Source organism: Camponotus floridanus, unplaced genomic scaffold, assembly GCF_003227725.1.
Source record: "Camponotus floridanus strain SB8 unplaced genomic scaffold, Cflo_v7.5 scaffold2, whole genome shotgun sequence".
NCBI classification, from domain to species: domain Eukaryota; kingdom Metazoa; phylum Arthropoda; class Insecta; order Hymenoptera; family Formicidae; genus Camponotus; species Camponotus floridanus.
In genome coordinates this window covers 2351314-2373186 of record NW_020229325.1, presented here as the reverse complement: position 1 = coordinate 2373186, position 21873 = coordinate 2351314, and the positions used below count along the sequence as shown (strand labels likewise).

The window sequence follows — 21873 nt, the reverse complement described above, 5'->3', positions numbered from 1 at the left end:
TATTACATATATGTACACCATTGGTTTACTTATATTTTATATACTGGATTGATAGTCTATATCATATATCGCTCCTTAATTTGATATTATCATGCTAATATTACAAGGTACTATCACAGGAGGGACGCTGGATTTATATTTTTTTTTTCAGGTAATAATATATAAATTTTATTATCACAAAACGATCGTACTTTCGTCGCATTATAGCGGCGGGGGTACAATCAGTAAGCGGTCCAACATCGAACATCGCAAGCTTGTGTGTGTTTTATAATGCCTTGTGCTGGTGGATATGTCGGGGGATCTCGGGGAGGTCTGTGTCCGGCGCCGAAGGTCACACGATGTGGGACATACAAAGCCTCTGTGAACATTGTGCATTCGGCATCAATGGAAGCTGCGTGACAAGGGCGATGAGAAAACGCCACAAAATGAAAAGAGGAGGAGGAAATTACGGAATAATTCAGAAATTATAATTAATCATGCTTCATGGCGATCTATCGTGTTCTCCTAATTTTCCATCGAAATTTGTACGCTTCGAACTTGTTGCACGATTAATTTCGTTAAGCGAAATGAAAGAGAGAAAATAATTGTATTAGAAGACAATTTACAGGTAAGTATATCGATCAAGACAGGTAAAAAAAAGATGTCGAATCGAAAAAAAAAACACGTGAGTCACAACAAACGCGCATCATCGTATTTTCCCCTGTATATCACTGTGGATATACCGCATTTTGCCCAGCTGTTTAGCAACGAGTACTCGATGGATCGCGCGAAAAAGGAAAGGATATCGACTCGACCGTTCCATGTCACATGTACAATTTCCCAGTCGAATCAGCATTCGTGGAAGAACTATTCGCTAGCGGAATCCAATCTCACATGTTACTTTTTACTTTGTTAAGTTTTAAGTCAACAGTTACATAAGTTGTATATTCAAATTGAAGCTAAACTTTAAGAGTAATTATCATTCGTAAAAATGCAAAATTTATATGCACACCCAATTCAATGTTAAATATATAAATATAAACGTGTTCAAGAAGATATAAATTCGTTATAGATTTATGTATTCTAAAAATAACGATTTTTTTCCAAAAGTTGACTCAATATACTCTTACGTAAATATCAAAAGAGGGAAGTGAAAATGAAAACCGACAAACTCCACTCACGACGAAAAATTGATAAGAGGTAGGGAAATGAATAACGACAAAGAATATGAGAAAGGGAGTGGACTAGGCATGATATAATCAGCCGATTGTCAATGTCAGCCTTCCAGTGGATCGAGAGAAAACAATCGATATCACAGGTGAATGCACTCACCGCTGCTTCGTCTTAACACGACGATAGCGGTGAAATTCCGATGGGTCGTTGGGGTCGAAGCCCCTACGATGTTTCGGCGGTGAAGACATGGCGGCCGCCTTTTTAGCTTTTCTATCACTCTGTTTTGCAGTGGTGGTGGTGATGATGTTGTTAGCGCTGATGACAGCGCACACAGTGCCGTTGTTGTTGCCGATATGTAAAGAGGTAAGCGGCGGTGGCGAGGGTGGCAGTTGGGCGGAGGAACGGACGGCACCGGCGGACAATCGCTCCGAGGGATGACAGCGGCAGCCTGATGCTGGTGGCTCGCCAAGGACACGTTCCCCGTGACCGACGTGGCTCTGGGGCACCGCGTTCAGCTCGTGCCTGGTAACCCTACCGGCGCCCGGCCCACCCATTCAAACCCGCGATGATCGCCACCCGCGATGACTCCACTTCTCCGACCTCCGTGGCTGCCCCTGCCGACGATCCCGCGCACCTTCCGCTCGCCCTCGGTAAATGCCAACCTTTTCCTCTCGGCAGCCTTTTTCCTCTCGGCTTTGCGATCACCGATTCGCGGCGCGCTCTGCGAACGCAGGGAAAATGACTGCGACGAAGGGCCCGAGAACTTACCGCCGCGTAGCCGGGACGGAACCCGGCACGCCGGCTTCCCCGGCCTCATGCACGCGTCACTACTAAGCGATTGTCTATTCCTTTTATCCTGACTCGCACACGCCACTCCGCCGATTTCCGGAAGGGGTTAAGTCGCGCTCAAGGACAAGGGAAAGGGAGCACCAGGGAGAAGTGACCCTCGTGACAGGAGGGGAAATGACGCGCACGACAACGTGCACTGATACTGGAGGACGCGATCCTACTTCTGTCCCGCGATCGTGCCGACTCACTCGACAAGATGCGACGCAACACCCTCCGCGTCCCACTGTTCCGGTGATACGCCCTGTATCGCGCCGCACGGTGGCAGCACCACTTATACAGGGTGCGATGTAACGAGGTACGGAAATTGGGAAAGGGTGGGTGATGACGACACGCTTACCGCGCATCGAGCGAAAGAGATGGAGATTGACTAGGGTGAGACGCGAATCGAGACCGACGCACAGGGAGTATCACCGAAGTTCAATCGAACGGAAGAAAATCCTGTTAGCACCAAGCCACGGTTACAATTTCACATATTGTGCAAATGGAAACACGTTGGGGTGAATAAGTCCGCCATTACGGTAAACCAATCCAATGAATAATTGAGAATAACATAGCGGAAAAATTCATAATGCAATTCAAGATTAATAGGGATAGATTAGTGTTGTGAAGAATACAGATATCACGATTGATATGATTCCTTCGCGTGAACATGCTGTCCTCGCTTCTAAACTGCCACTACCCCCTTCACCCTCACGCGCCATGTTCCTGATTTTCGAAGGAAGCTATTGGTGGCAGCACCGCAGACCACGAGACGCCAGTGTCGAGTATGGGTGGTCAAGGAGAGTCGCGGGGGTGAATTGTTCAGAGTGAAACAGGGGCAGTGGGATAACCTCGATTAGTTGGTAGAAGATATGCCGAGTAAACCGACATGCCAATCTTGATAATTAACCTCTTCCCAGCCACGCACGCACTATGCGGTTCGTAAACAATTCTTTCCTTCTTTTTTTTTTCATGTTTTTTCTCTCACTCAAGCAATATTAACTTATTGCAGCTAACAATAAATATGAAATATAAAATAAGCATCTCAATAAAATATATCTTAAAATCTCGGATTCATTTTGTTGCTTCTAATTAAATAAGTACTAACTTGAGCATTTTGCATTAAATTCTGATTAATTAAAATTTGGAATTACTGAAATATTACATCAAATTCTGATTAATCTAAATTTGGGAGACATCGAGATAAAAAGAAAATTTCCTCTTGAAGAAGAAAAAATTTTAAACAAATTATAAGAAGTATCTTTTCATCAATCTTCTATTTATATTTTCCTGTTCCAATAAGAGAGACATTGGGATTAAATTATGCAAAAGTTTTTCTTTGACATCAGAGGAAATAATTTTGAACGTCTGATCGATATCTTCAAACCTTGTTAAAACAATCTTATAAATAATATGTGAAAAAAATGTTAAACGTTCTTCCTTTTCCTCTCTTATAGAATAAAAAGAAGCTGATAAATAAAAGCGAACATATTACTAAAATAAAAGATAATGTATCAAATAATTGTTTATTATAATAGCCAATTAATAATGATTTATTATTATTCATGCTATCAACCCCAAAATATTCTAGTCCAAGCGCAAGTCGCTGGGTGGCAGCACAACGCTAATCGAATTTGTATATAAAGACATGAAGTGGAATGCTCAATTGTATAAAACGAATTCTGCAAAAATGAAAGAAAAAGCTTCTAACAAGCATGGAACAACCGTTGACAAGTGACGATGCGAGTAAAACACGTGGTTGGAGTTTGCTAATCAAGGTTGGCAGTCAGCCAATTTATTCGGTCCAAGTTCACCCGCAATCACTGCATTCGATTACGCAGAAGATAAACGCGATTAATCTACAGAATTGCACTAGACCTTTGTGTTTGCCATTGAACTTTCCCGTTAAAGGATCATTATATCTTTCAAATCTCTCCATTTCGCTACACATGAAAACCTATCGGTATTTACACAGATATATACGTTCCTTCCAGCAATATGATGAAAATTATGAAACAAAGGATCACATTTTTTTTTTCATTTAAGTTTCTTTGATTTATTGCGAGAAAGAGAATCGCTGGCATGTTTCGGCCGACAATTGCAAGATGGCGGTACAACAAAGCGCCGTAAGACGCCATGACTACCTACCTGGTCAATATCAGAAAACGAAGCTCACTTGGCACGCTAACCTCGATTCGAACGCGACACATTCTATGTAATCATGCGTTGTCGTTTCGCACAAAAATTTCAAGAATAAAACAAAATTGCTTGGAAGGAAAACCGTAACAATATTATATACTTTAATTCTTTTAGTTGATAAAAAAATACACCGTAATAATTCAATAATATAATAATTCTAAATGATTGTGATTTAAAATAAGATATAACTAAAATAAGTTAATATAAGACTCTTTGAAAATGTATAAAATCTTGGTGATTTTGAAAGATAATTAACAACTGACCAGATAAATAATCAGATGATGATAAAAAATATTCGAGTATAATAATCTATATATAATTAAAATGGCAACTTATAAGACTAATTATAATTATTAATATAGCTGAAATATATATAAAATATGTATTGTAAAATTTACTAAATTTTAACCAACATAATTAAATTTATAATTACATTTATAAACTGACATTTTTAAACAAATAGATTACAAAATATATATGCAATGCAAGATGTGTGTGTGTGTGTGATTTGCAAAAATAGACACTCTTAAACAAAAGTTTTTCTATTGCTCTTAAAAAATATAAGTATAATTCCCAGTACTATAAAGTCGCGTTGACTTACTCTGTAAGTGGAACTCGCGACTCAACCTTCGTTCGGTCATAAACTTTAAAAAGATAATACTCACTAACTTTTACACAACTAGGACGATTCGATATCGTTAACTTTGCGATTTTGCATCACTAAATTTCTTGCGGGTTGTTTGTGATTTGTTTGAAAATTAACAACTCCCTATTCCTATTCAGGATATAAGTGATCGATGAAAGAAGAAAATACTTTCTAGAGTGTACTCAAAGGCATAAAAGAGATGAGCTCCACAAGGACTCTTTGGTGTATTCCGACAAGCCAGATTACCTCAACTTCAAACAGAAGCAAATAATCAATCAGGAGAGGCTCTTAAAAGCTTTGGAGTACTATTAGCTGTTCAATGAAGTGAGAAATGAATTCTTTCACGAAAAAAAGTAAATTTCGCCATATATATATCCTATTTTGTCGCTTATACGTTTTCTCGTTTAAAAATAATCAACTTCTAACCGACTATTCATACGATAATCCTCTTCGTATAATTTCCTAAAAAAATTGATTTGTTCTTTTTTTACTCTCTCATATATTTTAGTTTTCTTCACTTTCTTCTATATTATTCGCTCTAAGGACAATTATCCTATCGAACCCTAGCATCGAACAATCAAATCGACCATTCATACCAAAGATCGGACAACTTATAACTCTTACACCGATCATTTTATCTACCCACCCGTCGTCACGTGACGGAAAAAGCTATCCGAAGATGATACGTATGCACTATCCGCGGAGCTTTCCCGCGAGTTTCCGGCCCTTCGTCTAGGTCAGTTTTACGCGCACGTTATATTTACTTGATGAGCAATCGGGTTTCGGTATTCTCGAAACAGAGTTTCCGCAGACTCGACCAATCACTGACGCGAATGGTAGCACGGCGTCGGTATAACTGACTTCTCTCTCCTGACCCGTCGTGCATGACCTGCACGACTTATGGCAACCACCCGAAGGCGTATCCGTGGTTGGTCAGCCGGTCGGCCGCGTTCGCTTCCTTTCTTTCTGACTCGCTACCGCGATCTCGCGTGTATATCCGTGGCGTGCCAGTGTCGTGTCGTATCATAAATGACTCTCGTCAACGCCGACGTAGGTTCGGCTTTAGGAAGTGGAACGCGCCGGTACCACCGATGAGATAATGGCCTTCGATTTATGGCAGTTCGATAAGCCAAATAATAATCGAGTCGGATCAACACAAAATCGATAGAAAAATTCCCAGAAAAAATCAAAGCTTTTCTACTATATTAAATAAAATATACTTAATGAATAAAATAATCTTATTTTTACATTGTTTTCATTGATCCAATGCATCTCAGAGTCCTTGAGAGAGAAAGAGAGAAGAAGGAAAGAAGGAACAGGGAGGAAGAGGAAGATATTTTTGCAATTCTTTTTTTATATTAGAGAATATAATTTTATTATTACATTGATACTGTCCTTTCAGTTTTCATTAATTCTCAACGTCTCTAGATCACCGCATTTTTCAAGTGCTTTGTATAATAAAATCGGCAAAGAAGAAGTTACGATGTTTTGAATCCACAATAATTATTATAATTACTGTCTACAATGATTGCTCGCCAGTAGGTTTAAATATCGATTCAAGGGGAAGAGAGAAAGGAAAGAAAAAGTGCTCGACTGATCGGCGCATTACGACCCATTGCAGGTGTAAGAGCTTCGGAACCTCTTGGAGGGTTGACCGTTTATAGGACAGCACTCCGCGGTACGCCGCGACTCGCACGCTTCGCGACCGAGAGTCGGCGACCCTAGATCCATCCTGCCCTAGTATTCCACTACGGTCGTCGGATATGCACGATATGCATCGACAGTGACGCAGGTGACGCACATGAGATGTATTGATGCCGACATCAAATTTATACACCGAGAAAAAATATTAAACTGTACTTGTATAGCAAAAAAATTATAATTGAGATTCCTTTTTTTATAATTATTACTTTACTATAATGTTGCTCTAATAATAATCTTATAGTAATGATGACTTTAAATATAGTTGCCGCTAAAAATAATTATAATTTATGATGAGAACTTTTTTTCTCAATATATAGAACATCATGAAGTCTATATATAATAATTCAAAAAAATTGATGTGACATATATGAGAGAGATTGAATACTGCTTTCGTCAATAAAAGCTCAGTTTCCCAACAATCTCAATTTCCTTTTTTTTTCATTTTCTCTATTTTAATCGTTTTCTAATTCAACATAATTATAGATATAAAAATTACAGATATTTTAAATAAAGATATATATAAATCGAAAGCATACGATATAAATGAATAAACGCACGTTGAAAGAAAAAGTGGACAAGAGCGGGAAAAAGCATCTCGATTACCTGCAGGCAATCTACGACCTCGGTCAATATTGTTGGGTTCAATTGCCCCCCTTTCTCAAGGTAGCTTTTGTTACAGTTCCCGTTCAATATACATGCGATATTACTGATCGATTACGAAGAGCAGTTAAGGATTAACTAAAAAAAATATAGAGTGCCTATACAGTCAATAATACTGACGTATTCTTGGAATCGAGGAAATAACAAAACTTATCAAACTTATTGTACAAAATCTCTTACTATCATTTATATATATATATTTCTTTATCAAAAATATAATTATTAAATTTATTTATTCTATATTATTTCTCTATTATTCTTTACCAATTTAAAAATATTAATTTACACAGGAATTTTTTTCTATTCTGTATCCATGTAATTAAGCTTATTAACGAAAAAATACTTAAGAGTCTACTACTTAAAGAGTCGAGTGGAATACACAAATTTGATCCTTAAAGTAGTTTGCTGAATTATTACTAAATCGACTCGGCGAAAATTGCGGTGAATGAATTTACGCGATGACCTATCTAAATATATTTGCTCATCTATTTTGACGTGATGTCTAACGTGCACAAATACCTTCATCTATGAATAAAACCTCTTTAATTTGACACGATTCGCATGATGTTGAAATAGAAACGTCAATAGAATAATGTCAATAGAAACTGCCGGCAAAATAAATTCTCAGAAATAAGAGATCGTACTTAATTTTTTCAAATTGTCGTTCAAGGATATCCATAAAGAAGTGTCCTTTGCATGCAACATGGAAGCGAATGAAAAAAACAAAAGCTATATCAATTTAAAAAGAAATCAATATCTTTGCGTGTGTTCAAAATATATAATATCGTGTAATTCATAGATGATAAATATATCAGTTCTACTCTGTAATTCATAGATGATAAATACATCAGTTCTACTCGCTCTACTCGAGTCTATTATTCGCACATCATCTGTAAATGTATCGCATTCTATTCACCGCTATTCGAATCTCTTATTCCCAAAAATGCATCAGCATCAATATGAAAAATATATAAAAAAATTTCAATATTTCGATACTATATTCTCGAAACACTCCAGAGACAAAAATTGCTTGCTCATCGACTTCCACGAGCTTGCGTCAGATGGCACGAGTTTGCTAGAAACGAGTTTATCGGACGTTCGATTATAATGCAGCCTAACTTATGCTACTAGCTTGATGTATATTCAATATTTACTGCATTGAATTAAATTGAAAAAAGGTTAATCGATGTTTTCAACGATAGATTAAATTTTCAATCTCTTCGCAAGGAAAGGAATTTCCTTCCTTAGTTTATCGAACAATATAAAATGTCACGTACACTTTTCGCGAACTATTCATTTTAACATGTTTTATTTTTTATTTCACCCCTACTCGCCAATTAATTCCATAATAACATGTTTTTCAATCAATTCTTCCATACAAAATTTCATATTTTCAATTTAGATGAAGAATGCACGCAAACATAAAATCTATGATATTTTTATTATTGAATGCAAAATCAAATTGTCTCCTATAATATCAAATTATGTTTCGCGCATATAAAAATCAGCGAACAATATTCATTTGTCAAGCAAGTTCTATTCCACAGAATACGGTCTAATTTGTCGATAGTATGGAAGCGACAACTTGAGATTATGTTCCACAATTCGAACGGATAATTAGTATTCGCGTCAGACAATCATTACCTTCCCCCATGCTCGGGCGATTTCCGTTTCCGACGCGGAAACATCCTCATCCCGAGAAACGTGCCTCTGATACCGGCGTGCATCGTATGGATCTCTAATCATTAACCCTCTGGAGGATTATACGAAATCTTTATAATCACCAAATGTTGGCGTGAACTGTCACGACCTTTAAGCACACGACATCTTCATCATCAGCCACCTCAAACAACATATGTAAATCGAAAAGAATCATTACAATCGGAAGATATTACACGGATCGAAGCGCCAATAAATTACATTGATTGATCGAAAATTGAAACTTCCGCACACGCACAGCAGCTGTTAAATTCTCACAAATCATAATGTAGGTTTCACAAACTTATTCGCATCTAAATATATCGATAATTCGGATCACATCGGCAATGTCGACCGATTTCTTTCGCATAGAACGAATTTTAATCGATCGCCTCGTCACATATGTAGATCGAGTCTTCGCCATCGAGCGACAATACTAAACGCGATTATGCTCTCCAAAAAGCAGTCTACTAGTGGAGACACTTTCACAGACGCATCCCGATGTTAAAAATATACCGTGAGCCTTAGTACGTTTCCGAATCGCCGACTCGCCGGAGTTAAAACTCAATGTGCCTATCGATAGCTGATAATGAATAGAATGAGAATTAATTATTTAACGAGTAAAAAATTTTATTAATTTAGTGTAAAAATTGTTCCACATCCGGTTAAAATGCGCAGAACGATACTTCAATTATAAAACATAAAGTCCAAATGACGTAAAGAGAAAGATTATACATTTTATATATATATATATATATATATATATATATATATACATAATATCAACTATATCCTTTTCTAAAATGATCGATCAATTATTTGCGATTCAGATTTTTACTTAACTTACTCAAAATTCGCAATTTGCCATTCATATCTTGTTCTCGTTTCCTCCACCTACACATATGTCTATTTCTATCTATATCCTCTGCCCTTAATTTACCTCGAGTGACACTGGACTATGCTGCCAAACGGGATATTTCAAATTACAGGAATCCACCGTAACATCTTCGCACACCAGATCACGATGAGATTTAATTAATTTGATTTACTGCAGAGTGATCTATTTCGAAGAACGGGATACTGGAAACTCGATATTACAACGAGCTTAAACTGGAATGCTTAGTTATTGGCCACTCTAGGAATATTAGTCTTAATAGTCTTTTTTGCGAAAATATCGCATAGTTTTCGCTGTGATACCGCAGCTTTCATTAAATTATCAATTTTATGAGTAAAATTATGTACATACGATGCCTTGATTGGGGGATTAATTGCGTTATTAAATTTACCTTAATTTTCTCATTTATAATATCCAATATATTCTACAAGAAAATACTTCAATTCGATCCACAAAGTGTTCGAAAACACTTTAAATATAATCAATTATTCAGTGAAATTAGTTAGAATAACCTAATTGTCCGATTGCTCATAGAAATCAAATATTCGTGACAAATATTCGTGAGTCAGTATATATAGTTCCTTAGAATATGTTATGGTGGGCGGAATGACAGTTAGTGTATTTTGGAAACGAAGGTAATGTCTCGTCTGGGAACGGCTAAACACACAACGTCAGGGCTGTTCGCCAGGAATTGCAGTAGGTTAAGAAAGTATTCGTGCGACATCATCTTTTCGCTATAAATATCTCGACTTCTTACGACGCCATGTCATAAAATTCATGTATCTATATTTGCGACTTTCGCGAACATCTATAAAATATTGCGTAGAGCATGCCTTTCCACAATATGGCTGCTAAAATTTCATATCCCACACATACACATTCATAAGTAATAAAATATACTAAATAAATTCGCGCGCAAATTATTTTATATCTTGCTTCTTTGTAGTGTAAAAAGTTGGAAAATTAATCGTGCGAAAATTAATTTGCATGACTTTTTTATTGAATCATAAATTTAGCAAGATTAAATAATCAATTCGCTCAATTCATAAGAATTGAATGAAAAAAGATTCAATATCGAAAGTCAATAGAGATGTTGTATCGTTATAATCGAGATCGGTCGTCCACTTTACGCACTGGCGCAATGCAGACTGCAACGAGAAGCATGAGCGGCGTACGCACGCGTAAGTATGAAATTGCCGCCGCAATTTCCACTAGGAGCAGGAAACTCAGAATTTGGTCACGTGTGCGCGACGATGACGTTAGCCAAATGCAGTTGGCGCGATCGATCGTAGTGCAAAAGCTTGTATCCCCTATGCATCCTACCGAAACTTTCTATCATATTTTATCCGAAAAATGCGATCCCTTCCAGATCAAAAATGCAAATCCCTTCCAGATCAAAATTCAAACGCTCGATTTTATAAATCTTTATAAACGATCCTTCTTTGTCAAATTATGATTTTTTTATGTACAACAAATTAATCATCAAATATCGTTGATTGACAAAAAAATTTCTTCGCAAACCGTTGGTAAAATTATATAAGAATTATGCGAGAAATTTACATTATCTATATATTAAAGCTAAAGAAATATACGACTCACCCTCGTTTTGACGTACGAATAAAATTTAGTAGCTTCACTTACCTGTAACAAAGAAATAAAAGTATGTTAGTTTCAAAAAATTTATACACCTAATATTTTATATATATTTATATTTTGTCATATGTTGATTTTTATACTTTTTATTGTGATAGGAAATAATCAAAATTTTATATAATATATTAAATATATACAAAGTGTCCCAATTTACTTGAACACTTATCTTACTTGTTTTGGATGATACAGACGATGAATGAACGAGCCTCCTTTACAATTTTCTGATTAATGTTAGCGTATCAAATCTAATTTCGTTCTTTCATATTTTTAATGTTTCTAACATATTATTAATATAAAAATTGCTTTTAATAGTTGCTCACACAGAAAAAATTTCAGTGACGTTAGTTGAGGCGAACAAGGAATTCGCAATTGAATATTTGCGCCGCATCCGATCCAATATTATAGATATTTTTTATATTTAATATTTCACTATAAATATATCATAAACTAGATATTCTTCATGTTGATATCATATCTGGCTTTTTTGAATTAAGATTAATTTCTCTAATAGTTTGAATAACTCAGATAGAAACTAAAAATTTTGCATACTTTTGCCCTCAAAATGCCATCAATAAAATATGATTCAATAATGCGATGATTACGAATACCAAATCCTAACTTAACCAAATCATATATTTATGTTTTACGGATGCTAATGAACAAATTTGTCAAAGTCATTTAAAATTGTCAAGAATCCAATAAAATTATGTGTATTGAGATGTCTAGTTAGCAAAAATAACTTCATTCATAAATAGAACATAAAAAAAATGTTCGTTTTTTTTATATTTCGTGCAATGCTCAAAAAAAGTAAGACGTGAAATATCTAATACATTGAAATATATAACGGTTGATATTTATAATATTTAAATATTCTTCACACATTAGGTTTAGAAATGCCAGAATAATATTCAATTTATCGGCAACTTGTATGATGATTATTATTCGTTACCACAGTCAATACAGCAATTTCTGATTGTTCTTCAATAGCAGGCTTCGCTCGCTCTTTTTTGACCGAATAAACACTATCTGTTTCGAAAAATTAAACAATTTGATTGGAAGTTTGTCAAGAAGAATAATTTCTCTCAGGACTCAGGATACAATTGCTTGCACAAAGTTTCTTATACTTCTTCACTATAATTAAAATCATATCAATTTTTCTGTTTCATTAAACAATACAATTTATTACTTATTATCAAAAACAAACTAAAATTGCATGTGTTAACATTAGTCAGAAAATAATAAAGAGGTTCTGTGAGGATTTCAAAATCACATAAAGATCATATTATCACAGATTATTGAATTAATTTTTACCTCAATTATTATAACGCGAAATATAAAAATATAAAATTATATTTTAAAAAAATCGATAGCCCTGAAATCTTCAAAATTTTAAAAATATTTTTGCTTATTATATATGCATATGTATATATATTATATCCTTCATTAGTATTTTTCAATAAACAAAGCCAATATTTTTTATCAATAAAGAGTGATGTAGTAAAAATTAAAGAATGAATTAAAGCTGTTGCTAAGATGATAATATATATATAATCATGATCATTCATTGCATGATCTCTCAAGTGAGTGCAAGAGCAGGTTCAAGTGCGAGCGAAAAAGCGCGCCTTCAATGTGAATAGAACCGAAAGGGGATGCGAAGCGGGGTAGCGCGATATGTCGCAATGCGTCTTGACGTCACCGACGCCACTGATGGGATTCGGGGGTTGGTGGACGAAGAGTGGGAGTCCACGAAGGGCGTGCAGATGCACGTGCATATTGCCAACGAGCTATTGCGACCAGCCATCTGTTGGCCGTTGCAACAAAGCGAATCTAAAGCACATCCAACATTGGTAATTCAACCCCATCGTCACGAGACACGCAGTAAAATCAAAATAATTAAATTGGTTGAATTTGAAATATGACACACATCACATCTGCAAAAATATAATTATGTTAAAAATTAACCTTATTTTGTAATAATTATCTTGTTTTTCAAACATATATGAAAGTAAATTTTCAGTAGTGAAAACAAAAATAAATAAAAAACATTTACATTCAAAGACTTATAAATTATAAATGTTTATTTAGCATCATTCAAAAAAGACGTAATTTTCATTCGTCTTTAATTCATGTTTAAATGATTATAAGGTTTAATCTCTTTCTTCAATGCTATCATTTTTTGTAATAAATTATTAGAAAGCTAAAACTGGAGATTTTTGCAGGAAGTCCTGATCGGTTAATTTGACAGATACTTCGTTAGTTTCATCGTTTTAATATGCGCGCAAAATTAGCGAATACCTCGCAAGAAGATCGTGAAAGAAAAAGTGGGCAAAATGAATTATTATCGTCCTATAGATCGAGGCATCCGAGACGCTATCCCACGAAATTACGACCGCAAAGTTCGCAAGTTCGGATAATAGCGTGCAAACCGGGAAAGATCGATGATCCTTCTCGTTTGGAAACTTCTGCGAATGCCGGTGCTTAACGAGAATTCAAAAGAGAAAGGGTTGGGAGTCGTTGTGAGATGATTGTAAAGGGCGACGCTATTTTTCATCTCATCTTCTCTATTCACTGCAAACGACAATTTAATTTTCGACTAAATCGATGATGTATAATAATACGCTAAAATAGCATGATTAATTATCAGTTTTGTTGTCATAGCACGCGTTCCATAAATTCATCATCGTTGCGATGAGCCTTGCAATTGACTTTCGGATATATTCGACTATCTTGCAGCTAACGATATTCGAAACGAAATTTCTTTTCGCGATTCTCAAAAAGTATAAACCCTACGTAATTCAAATTAAAACTCTTTCCATTTATTTGTAAAGTATCTGTATGTATAATATTAGTAATATATTATAAATATAAATATATATCAGTAGATATAGATAACGCAGATTGACGAAAAATAAATAATTTATCAAACATATCAAGTATAAAGAACTGTTTGTTTCGCGCAGAAACGCGTAGATGGCTCCACCCATGTCTCACAGCAAGGGTGCAACACGTGCACCCTTGCGATCAATGGTGCTATTGAGGAACAGAAAATTTCGATGTTTATCCAGAACGCCAAAAATTTTCCAATGTTACATTTAATTTTCGGCGTAATTAATAACAGTAAAAAAAATTTTGATAAAATTTAGTTTTATTTTTAATCGATATTTTTCTATTTTTCATAGTAATGTATAACACAACTTGTGAATAATTCATAAGTTTAAACTGATTTTCTCATTTCTTATGTGGCAAATAATTTTTATTGATTTTCGTAATCGATCATCTGGTATATCCTTTGAAGCTTTCAAAGAAACATCTTAATACAATGAAAAATTTATATTTACGATGTCAAAATATCTACGATGTCAAAAGGCGATCGACCCTGCATCCACGCAGCGACTCGCGAGCAATAACCTTTACACCCTCTCGCGATGAGCCACTGCACGCATATGCGTGTCAGCTTTATAGCATGTAAGTGTGCGCGCGCGCCCATGGAACCTCACTGGCACACACATCCTTATCGTAAAATCATGAATGAACGTAATCTCTTTGATATCCGAATACTCGCCGAGCTTTCTCGTGTATAAAAGAATAAAATATTTCATAGTATCGCGCAAATAATAACGCCAACGAATTAATTAATCGTGGGTGGGTAAATGTGGATCTGATAGTTGGCGCAAAATATAAAATGTGAGATGAAAAGTGAAATATGAGAGATTTGTTTTCAAAAAAACTTGTCTCAATTTTCAGGATAAATATCGTTAAAAGTAAATATGCTCTTTTGATAACAGAGAGAGAGAGAGAGAGAGAGAGAGAGAGAGAGAGAGAGAGAGAGAGAGAGATTGTGCTATGTATTGACTGTCATTCAGTCGTTCAACAGATCGATATCTATCTAGTTTACTGAAACTAACATTGATATTACTACGCTTTAAGAACGCTATTGATATTGCTCTCGAAAGAGTGTATCTGATTCATCTATATTCGATTTGTTTGAAAATTGCGGAGAGATCTCAGACCATAGCTATCCATTAGTAGACCCGACGCAGCTGTACATCGCATGCGGCATGCACGACGAAATCGAGTTAACAGAAGCGAACTTCCCTCGGGGACTACTTGTGACGATGATAGCGAAGACGACGTCGACGATGATGGAGACAATAAGATGATAATACCCAAGTGGCGCTACAAAGTTACAGTAACAATCAAAGCGCGACTCACTAACTCTTCTAATGAATCATCTCTATAATTTATCTTTACAAATTGTATTTCTACGATAAATCGATGATTACGTAAACAAATCCGAAATCTCTTAAATTTTTAATAAATCTATTTTGATATCTGAATTTATTATAATTATAACAACTGATTCTTCGAAAGAATAGCTTAATATTACTTTTAAGTTTGTGTAATATGATTGGTTTGTGTATGATGATATGGCAAAAAATGTGTAATATGATGGGAAAATACATTTTTTTTAAAGATCGAAGTGTTATCATCGCATCATGTCGTGTATCATGCAAATCATCACGACACGTTGATTGCAAGCATGCCGTGTCGATCATTCGAGCTCGATCTCCGTCGGAAATTTTGTACACGCGATCACATATCGACCAGCCTGCGGAAACCTCGCAAACTTTCCGCTTGAAGAAATCTCAAAATTTCGAGAAATCTACTTATAATCGTATTCATTTCAAATAATATCATTTTAAATATTATATATATATATATATATATATATATATATAATATTTAAAATGATACATAACATATACCTAAATATATTATATTATTATATTTCTTTGAAAGTTCTCTTTCTTTATTATAATATCCAAGAATATTTCTAAAGATATCTTCTACGCTCTTTTCTTTATTTCATTTATTGCCTTCCTTTGCGTTAAGCTAATGGTTCTTTCATTTATCAGAACTTTCACAATTTTAATAATTACAGTCAATTTGCCGGAATTACAATAAATTTCAGTGGAAACGTCTAGTAGAAATACAGACAAGCATTTTGCAAGTACACTTCGTGTTAGAATCGTCATTAAAATCTATCGCTCTGATTCGGCAATTCATTAAATACGTTAAGTGATTAGCAATGGAAACGATCACCGAACTCGATTAAAAATCTGAGTTAATTAATAGCAATCTGATATAAGCAATCTTATTAACTCGACCAGATAAATTCTCTTTACATGCTTCACTTATTCCTATTTTATATTTATCTTTTCAGAAATTTTAATGACCCATTAATGTTAAAATATTTTAAATGTAAAATATTTTAAAATATTTTAAATATTTCAATGTTAAAATATTGTGATACTCTCTATTCTATTAATAATATTATTCTATACATGGAATAAATATATATTATAGTAAGAATTGTAATACAATTTGTATAAAACACATTAATATATAAGAGAAGTATCACAATATATTTTTACTCAATAATATATTATAATAATATCATATACTTAATAATATTATATTTTACAAAAATTATTATAATTATTCGATTATTTTAATGCATAATCTAAATTTGCAATTTTTAGTATAATAAATATTTTAATATCTCTCGTTATATTCCAGTTTTATGATAAATATTGTAAAAGAGATATTGTACTTTTTATGTAATTTGTATTGTAAAATTTTTTCTATTTATTTTATATATTATTATACAAACACACATATATACATGTATATGTTACTTAATCTTCTTGAATGTCATTAATTTTTATGAATTACATTAATTGAGTGATTATTATTAATTTTCTCTATACGTATTTTATATATTACATGAACGTACATTTATACTTCTTGAATAATATTAATTTTTATTTAAACTTCTTTAATTTATTTAAATAGTAGTAAAAAGTGCAGTGAATGCCAACTTTCGATTGAAGCCAGAACGCGCATGTAACATTGAATACAATAGAGAATTAATCATGTATATTGAAACGGTGCCAATTCCAAGAGGCAAGAAAAATTGCCAAATTCGATCAATTTATACCTACAAAATGGCAATGATTCAAACCGCAAAACGATTTTTTCATTTTAACTAACTTTATTTTCTCGCGTCGCGTCGTCGTTCATCCCTTCCCCAACTTTTCACGAACTTTCTATTCATCCATCAAGTGGCCAAACTTTTTCACTGCGGCAAATTGTGTCCGCTATGTGTGAAGATCCTGTATCTATTCTAACAAGAAGATATTCACAACTATCTTCTCCCGTATTCTTATTTCTTTCCCTCGTTTCCTTCTTTTCTCTTTCTCTCTTTCACTTTCTCCTTTTTTCTTTTCACATCATATTCAATGTTAATGAACTTCATTATGTATGCAAGAAATCGTTCGAAATATATTTGTAATAATATGTACTAATTTATATGTAATAGTATTTTTTATGTATTTTAATGAACACACACAAATGTAGAGTATTATTAAATATATTCTACTATAATTAAATATATTTGCTAAACTTGTTTTTATACATTTTATTTTATACGTTATAAGCTACAATAACATGTACATATAGCAAAGTATGCAGCGAAGCTAATTCTCATTTCCACTAAAAGCAAATAATTTATTATTGTTTCTACATATACATCATATATATATATATATATATATATATATATATATATATATACGTATAATTGTATTACATATTTAATATTTTGTGTTTACTTTTCAATTATACTTTTGAATTATGAAAAATATATATATAGTTGTCTTTAAAAAAAGATATGTTATTATCCTGTGCAATGTTATATTTGTACAAAGATAAAATCATCAATTCGTCATTTATTATCCTGTAACAAATATTTTAGTGAAAATGTTGCAAAATGTTTCAGTGAGTACTTTACATGGTATTTCACATTTTATATCACAATATATCAAAATGTCAATTTATCACATATGTCAAAAAATTATGAATATAGTTCGTAATCAATAATAAATTATTTATATTTTTCATAATACTATCTTAATATTTTTATATAAATGACTAGAAAAATTAATATACATAAAAAAATCATTTAATATTTATTAATATAATTTTTATTAAAACATTAAAAATAATCTTTGGAAGTAAATCTCGGAAGCGTCTTCACTTGGAATTATGCCATAGAATATATATAAAAATGAATACATATAAAATATGTATAAAATATAAATTTGAATAAATAAAGACTTTTATAAATAATTATAAATAAATATTTGAGATACATATATACATACACACACACACACACACACACACACACACACACACACACACACACATATTATATATACGATCCCAAGTGATATAAGTCCACTTAAACTTGATTTCAAGTTTAGCTGATTTGAGATACAGATAATGTGATTTATCATCAATCAGTATAATTACATTGAATTCATCTGTTTTCAATGTTAATCTGATTGTATAGTTAAATTATTTTTATATATACTTATAGTAGAGCGAAAATACAAAAGTCTTTATTTATCAAATTTCTATTTTTCTCGTGCCATTTGGCATCTGAGCCTCACTCATATATATGTGACGCGCGTGCATATATGTTTCAATATTTTATATGGATCGATTAGTTCCAAAATATTACTGTAATGCCTCAATTTTGAACACTTTGTAGAATGTGGAGCTCGCAAATCCAATGGAAAAGATAAAAATTTCAACAGACATAAACCGATGTTTTTAGTCATTTCAACGGTTATCCGGCGGAAAGGTTAACGAGCGCCCATATAATAAAGCGCACAGACCCGGTGACAATTACTATTTTGAGACAAACAGAGGAACTAATAAAACATTTATGCTTCCGTGTCTTTAATAAATCTTGTTATATACCTCGTTAAATATTCGATTCCTTTGTTTAATAATTAAAAAATGCATTATAAATATTAATGTGGCTGAAGTGAATGTATTTCAATAGCTAAAATATGTATCATAAATATATAAAATCTATTTATATTATTAATATCAAAATATAATAATAATTCTCATTATCATAATTCTCCAATATATTTGAACTTAAAACAAAATATAAAAGCTCGCTCATCAAATTTTCGCTAAAAAAGGACTACTACGAACAAATAAAAAATCTGTAAGATATTTCCTATATAAAAAGTATCCTATAAATAAGAAAGGTAATTAATTCTTCAGAAAACGATTAATACGTTCTCGTCTCGTTGTTTCTTTTCTTTTTTCTCCATACCTAGTTTTTTCTTAGTGACATCCTTAATTGCACCGAAAATTTTATAACAACAACCTACACCTAGTTAAATTGTCAAGAATTTATTACAGCATAAAAAATATATCCGCTCGTCTTTCAACTTCTAACTTTAATTACAAATGTGAGGTGATGGATGAAGATTGCAAGATTGCTGTTATATCAGGTCCATTCTTTTTAGCTTACAAACTATACCGTGTTGTTGCCGTTCTTCTCTCTTTCTTGAAAATTTAAACGTATACTTATTATTTCAAGCATTACAAAAAATCGTTTCTATTGTACTCTCCAGCGGAAAGAATAACGACTTCACATCTCCATTTCTACTTCGAACTCAGTATTAATTAGACGACTTATATAGCAGACAATTAACGTTATGCGACTTTTATTTTCCCTGATTCTGATGAGTAATCGCCAACGTATAACATTACACGCGAGAGTATCAACACGTGGCACGTTATAACTCGCGTCTCTTCAGAGTCGACCGATTTGGCAAGCTGCTTCCTGATACCCGCGAGGGTGGAGAACCAAAGAATGGGCGAGAGGGGTAATTGGATTAACCTCGCCCAGTTCCTTCCCGACCTCTTAAGTCTCGCGACCGAGAAACTTAAGTGACCGCATTCGGAAATGTCAGCGGAGATTTCCGTTCCGGGGTCTGCGAGGGTAGGTTAATCGAAAGCCTTAGTTTCTCATGCCACAAGGATGCCTCGTAGATAACCCTTTCAAGTACTTTCAAGAGCCAAGAGAGGACAAAAAGAATGCACGTTTAAAGAATATCTAACGTTTCGTTAAACTAGTACGATTCCGAGTCGCTATAATTTCTATAATTATTTATTTGGTCACTTTATTATTAATTTTATATATTTTATATTTTAAAAGATTTCTTTCAGATGATAACACATTTTACCAGATATCATAACTACATTTATTCATCTTATAATTATTTTATTTTGTTATTTTATTTATTTTACTTATAATTATTTTGTCATAATTAGTCATCATCAATTATTTATTTAAACAATTTTCTTTAAAGAATCTTGAACGTTCACTATTCTCCATCTTTTTCGCTACTATTAACAGGAAAACAATAGCTTTGATTATGCACGCTGGAATTCTCAGGCCGCTGAAACCAAGGTAGATTATGCTATACGATCCGTGACGATGCGTCAATATTAGTTTGCCACGACACCGCTTTATGCACAGCCTACTTCCCGCGGGAAAGAATATAAAGGCTATTGAGTGTCCACTGTACGCTAGACTCTACTACGCCACACACATTGTTATATGCGTATTTATCATGTGGCTGTATACGTATATACGTTCGCTTATGTATGTACATATACCATTTGTTGTTTCACGAGCAGTTGCGTCACGCAATGCACCGCGCGGTACGGATTAGACTACTTTAATGCGTTCGACGAGATAGGCATACGGAATATTTACGAAAAGTATCGGTATCGCAAAGAAAAATTATAAATTTAATTTAAGAGTAGATTGTGTGATATCCAACTGCAGTTTTTAAACCTTAATTTTCATTTACAAACAAGTTGGAAAAGTCGCTCTCTTAACTTAATAACCCACATCGAGATTTGTTCTGCGGAAAAAGATTTCATATGTATGAATTTTGAGAGCAATTGATGGGACATTTCATGGCTTTTTTTTTTGAAATTTCTCGAAGTAGCATAATTCGGCAATTTTCTCAAAAAGGCCATCGAAAAGGGCAACTATCGATTCTTGAAACATATCTTCAACCTTCCTCTTTATTACAGGAAAAGATAGATATCCCTACCGCCTATATGTACACTCGCAAACTGTAGAGAATAGTTGTTCCATTTATAGAACATTTCTTTTTAGTGAAAACTTGAAACTGGATAGTACAAATCGACATTCTCGAAGTAATATTTCTGCTTATAGTTTCTTTTTGTATAAAATAATACTTTTTGCACTTATATTTTCAAAATTAAAATACATAGATAAAATTATAATAAATTATAAAATTATTTAGCTTTCCCTAAAATATTAATATTATAATATTACTATTATAATATTACTATTAATATTATTATTACTATTATAATATTACTATTATTATATTACTATTATATTGTGTGTGTGTATTATAATATTACTATTATATTTCTCCATCATATGCATGCTTAGCATTCAAACTATTTAAAGTTCGGCTTTAGAAATGTGATATATTGGATCAATAATTCAAATATACAACAA

The 21873-nt window shown here is 33.4% G+C and overlaps 1 protein-coding gene across 6 annotated transcripts in view; it reads right to left on the bottom strand.

The window, feature by feature from the left end:
* LOC105255031 (potassium voltage-gated channel protein Shaker) overlaps positions 1–21873 on the bottom strand; it is a 109218-nt gene that overhangs the window by 70781 nt on the left and 16564 nt on the right. Inside the window, exon 1 of one of the 6 annotated variants that reach the window (XR_003122702.1) lies at positions 1312–3004. The exons of 1 other annotated variant lie outside the window; for it this stretch is intronic. Coding sequence is in view for 4 of the 5 variants with exons in the window: in XM_025408133.1 (XP_025263918.1) it covers positions 1312–1706 (395 nt within the window). In the remaining variant the exon portion in view is untranslated. Of the gene's footprint in view, positions 1–1311; positions 3005–8833; positions 9323–21873 lie in introns of those variants that run through there. 4 more of the 6 variants (XM_011264080.3, XM_011264079.3, XM_025408133.1 and 1 more) reach the window with 4 other exon arrangements.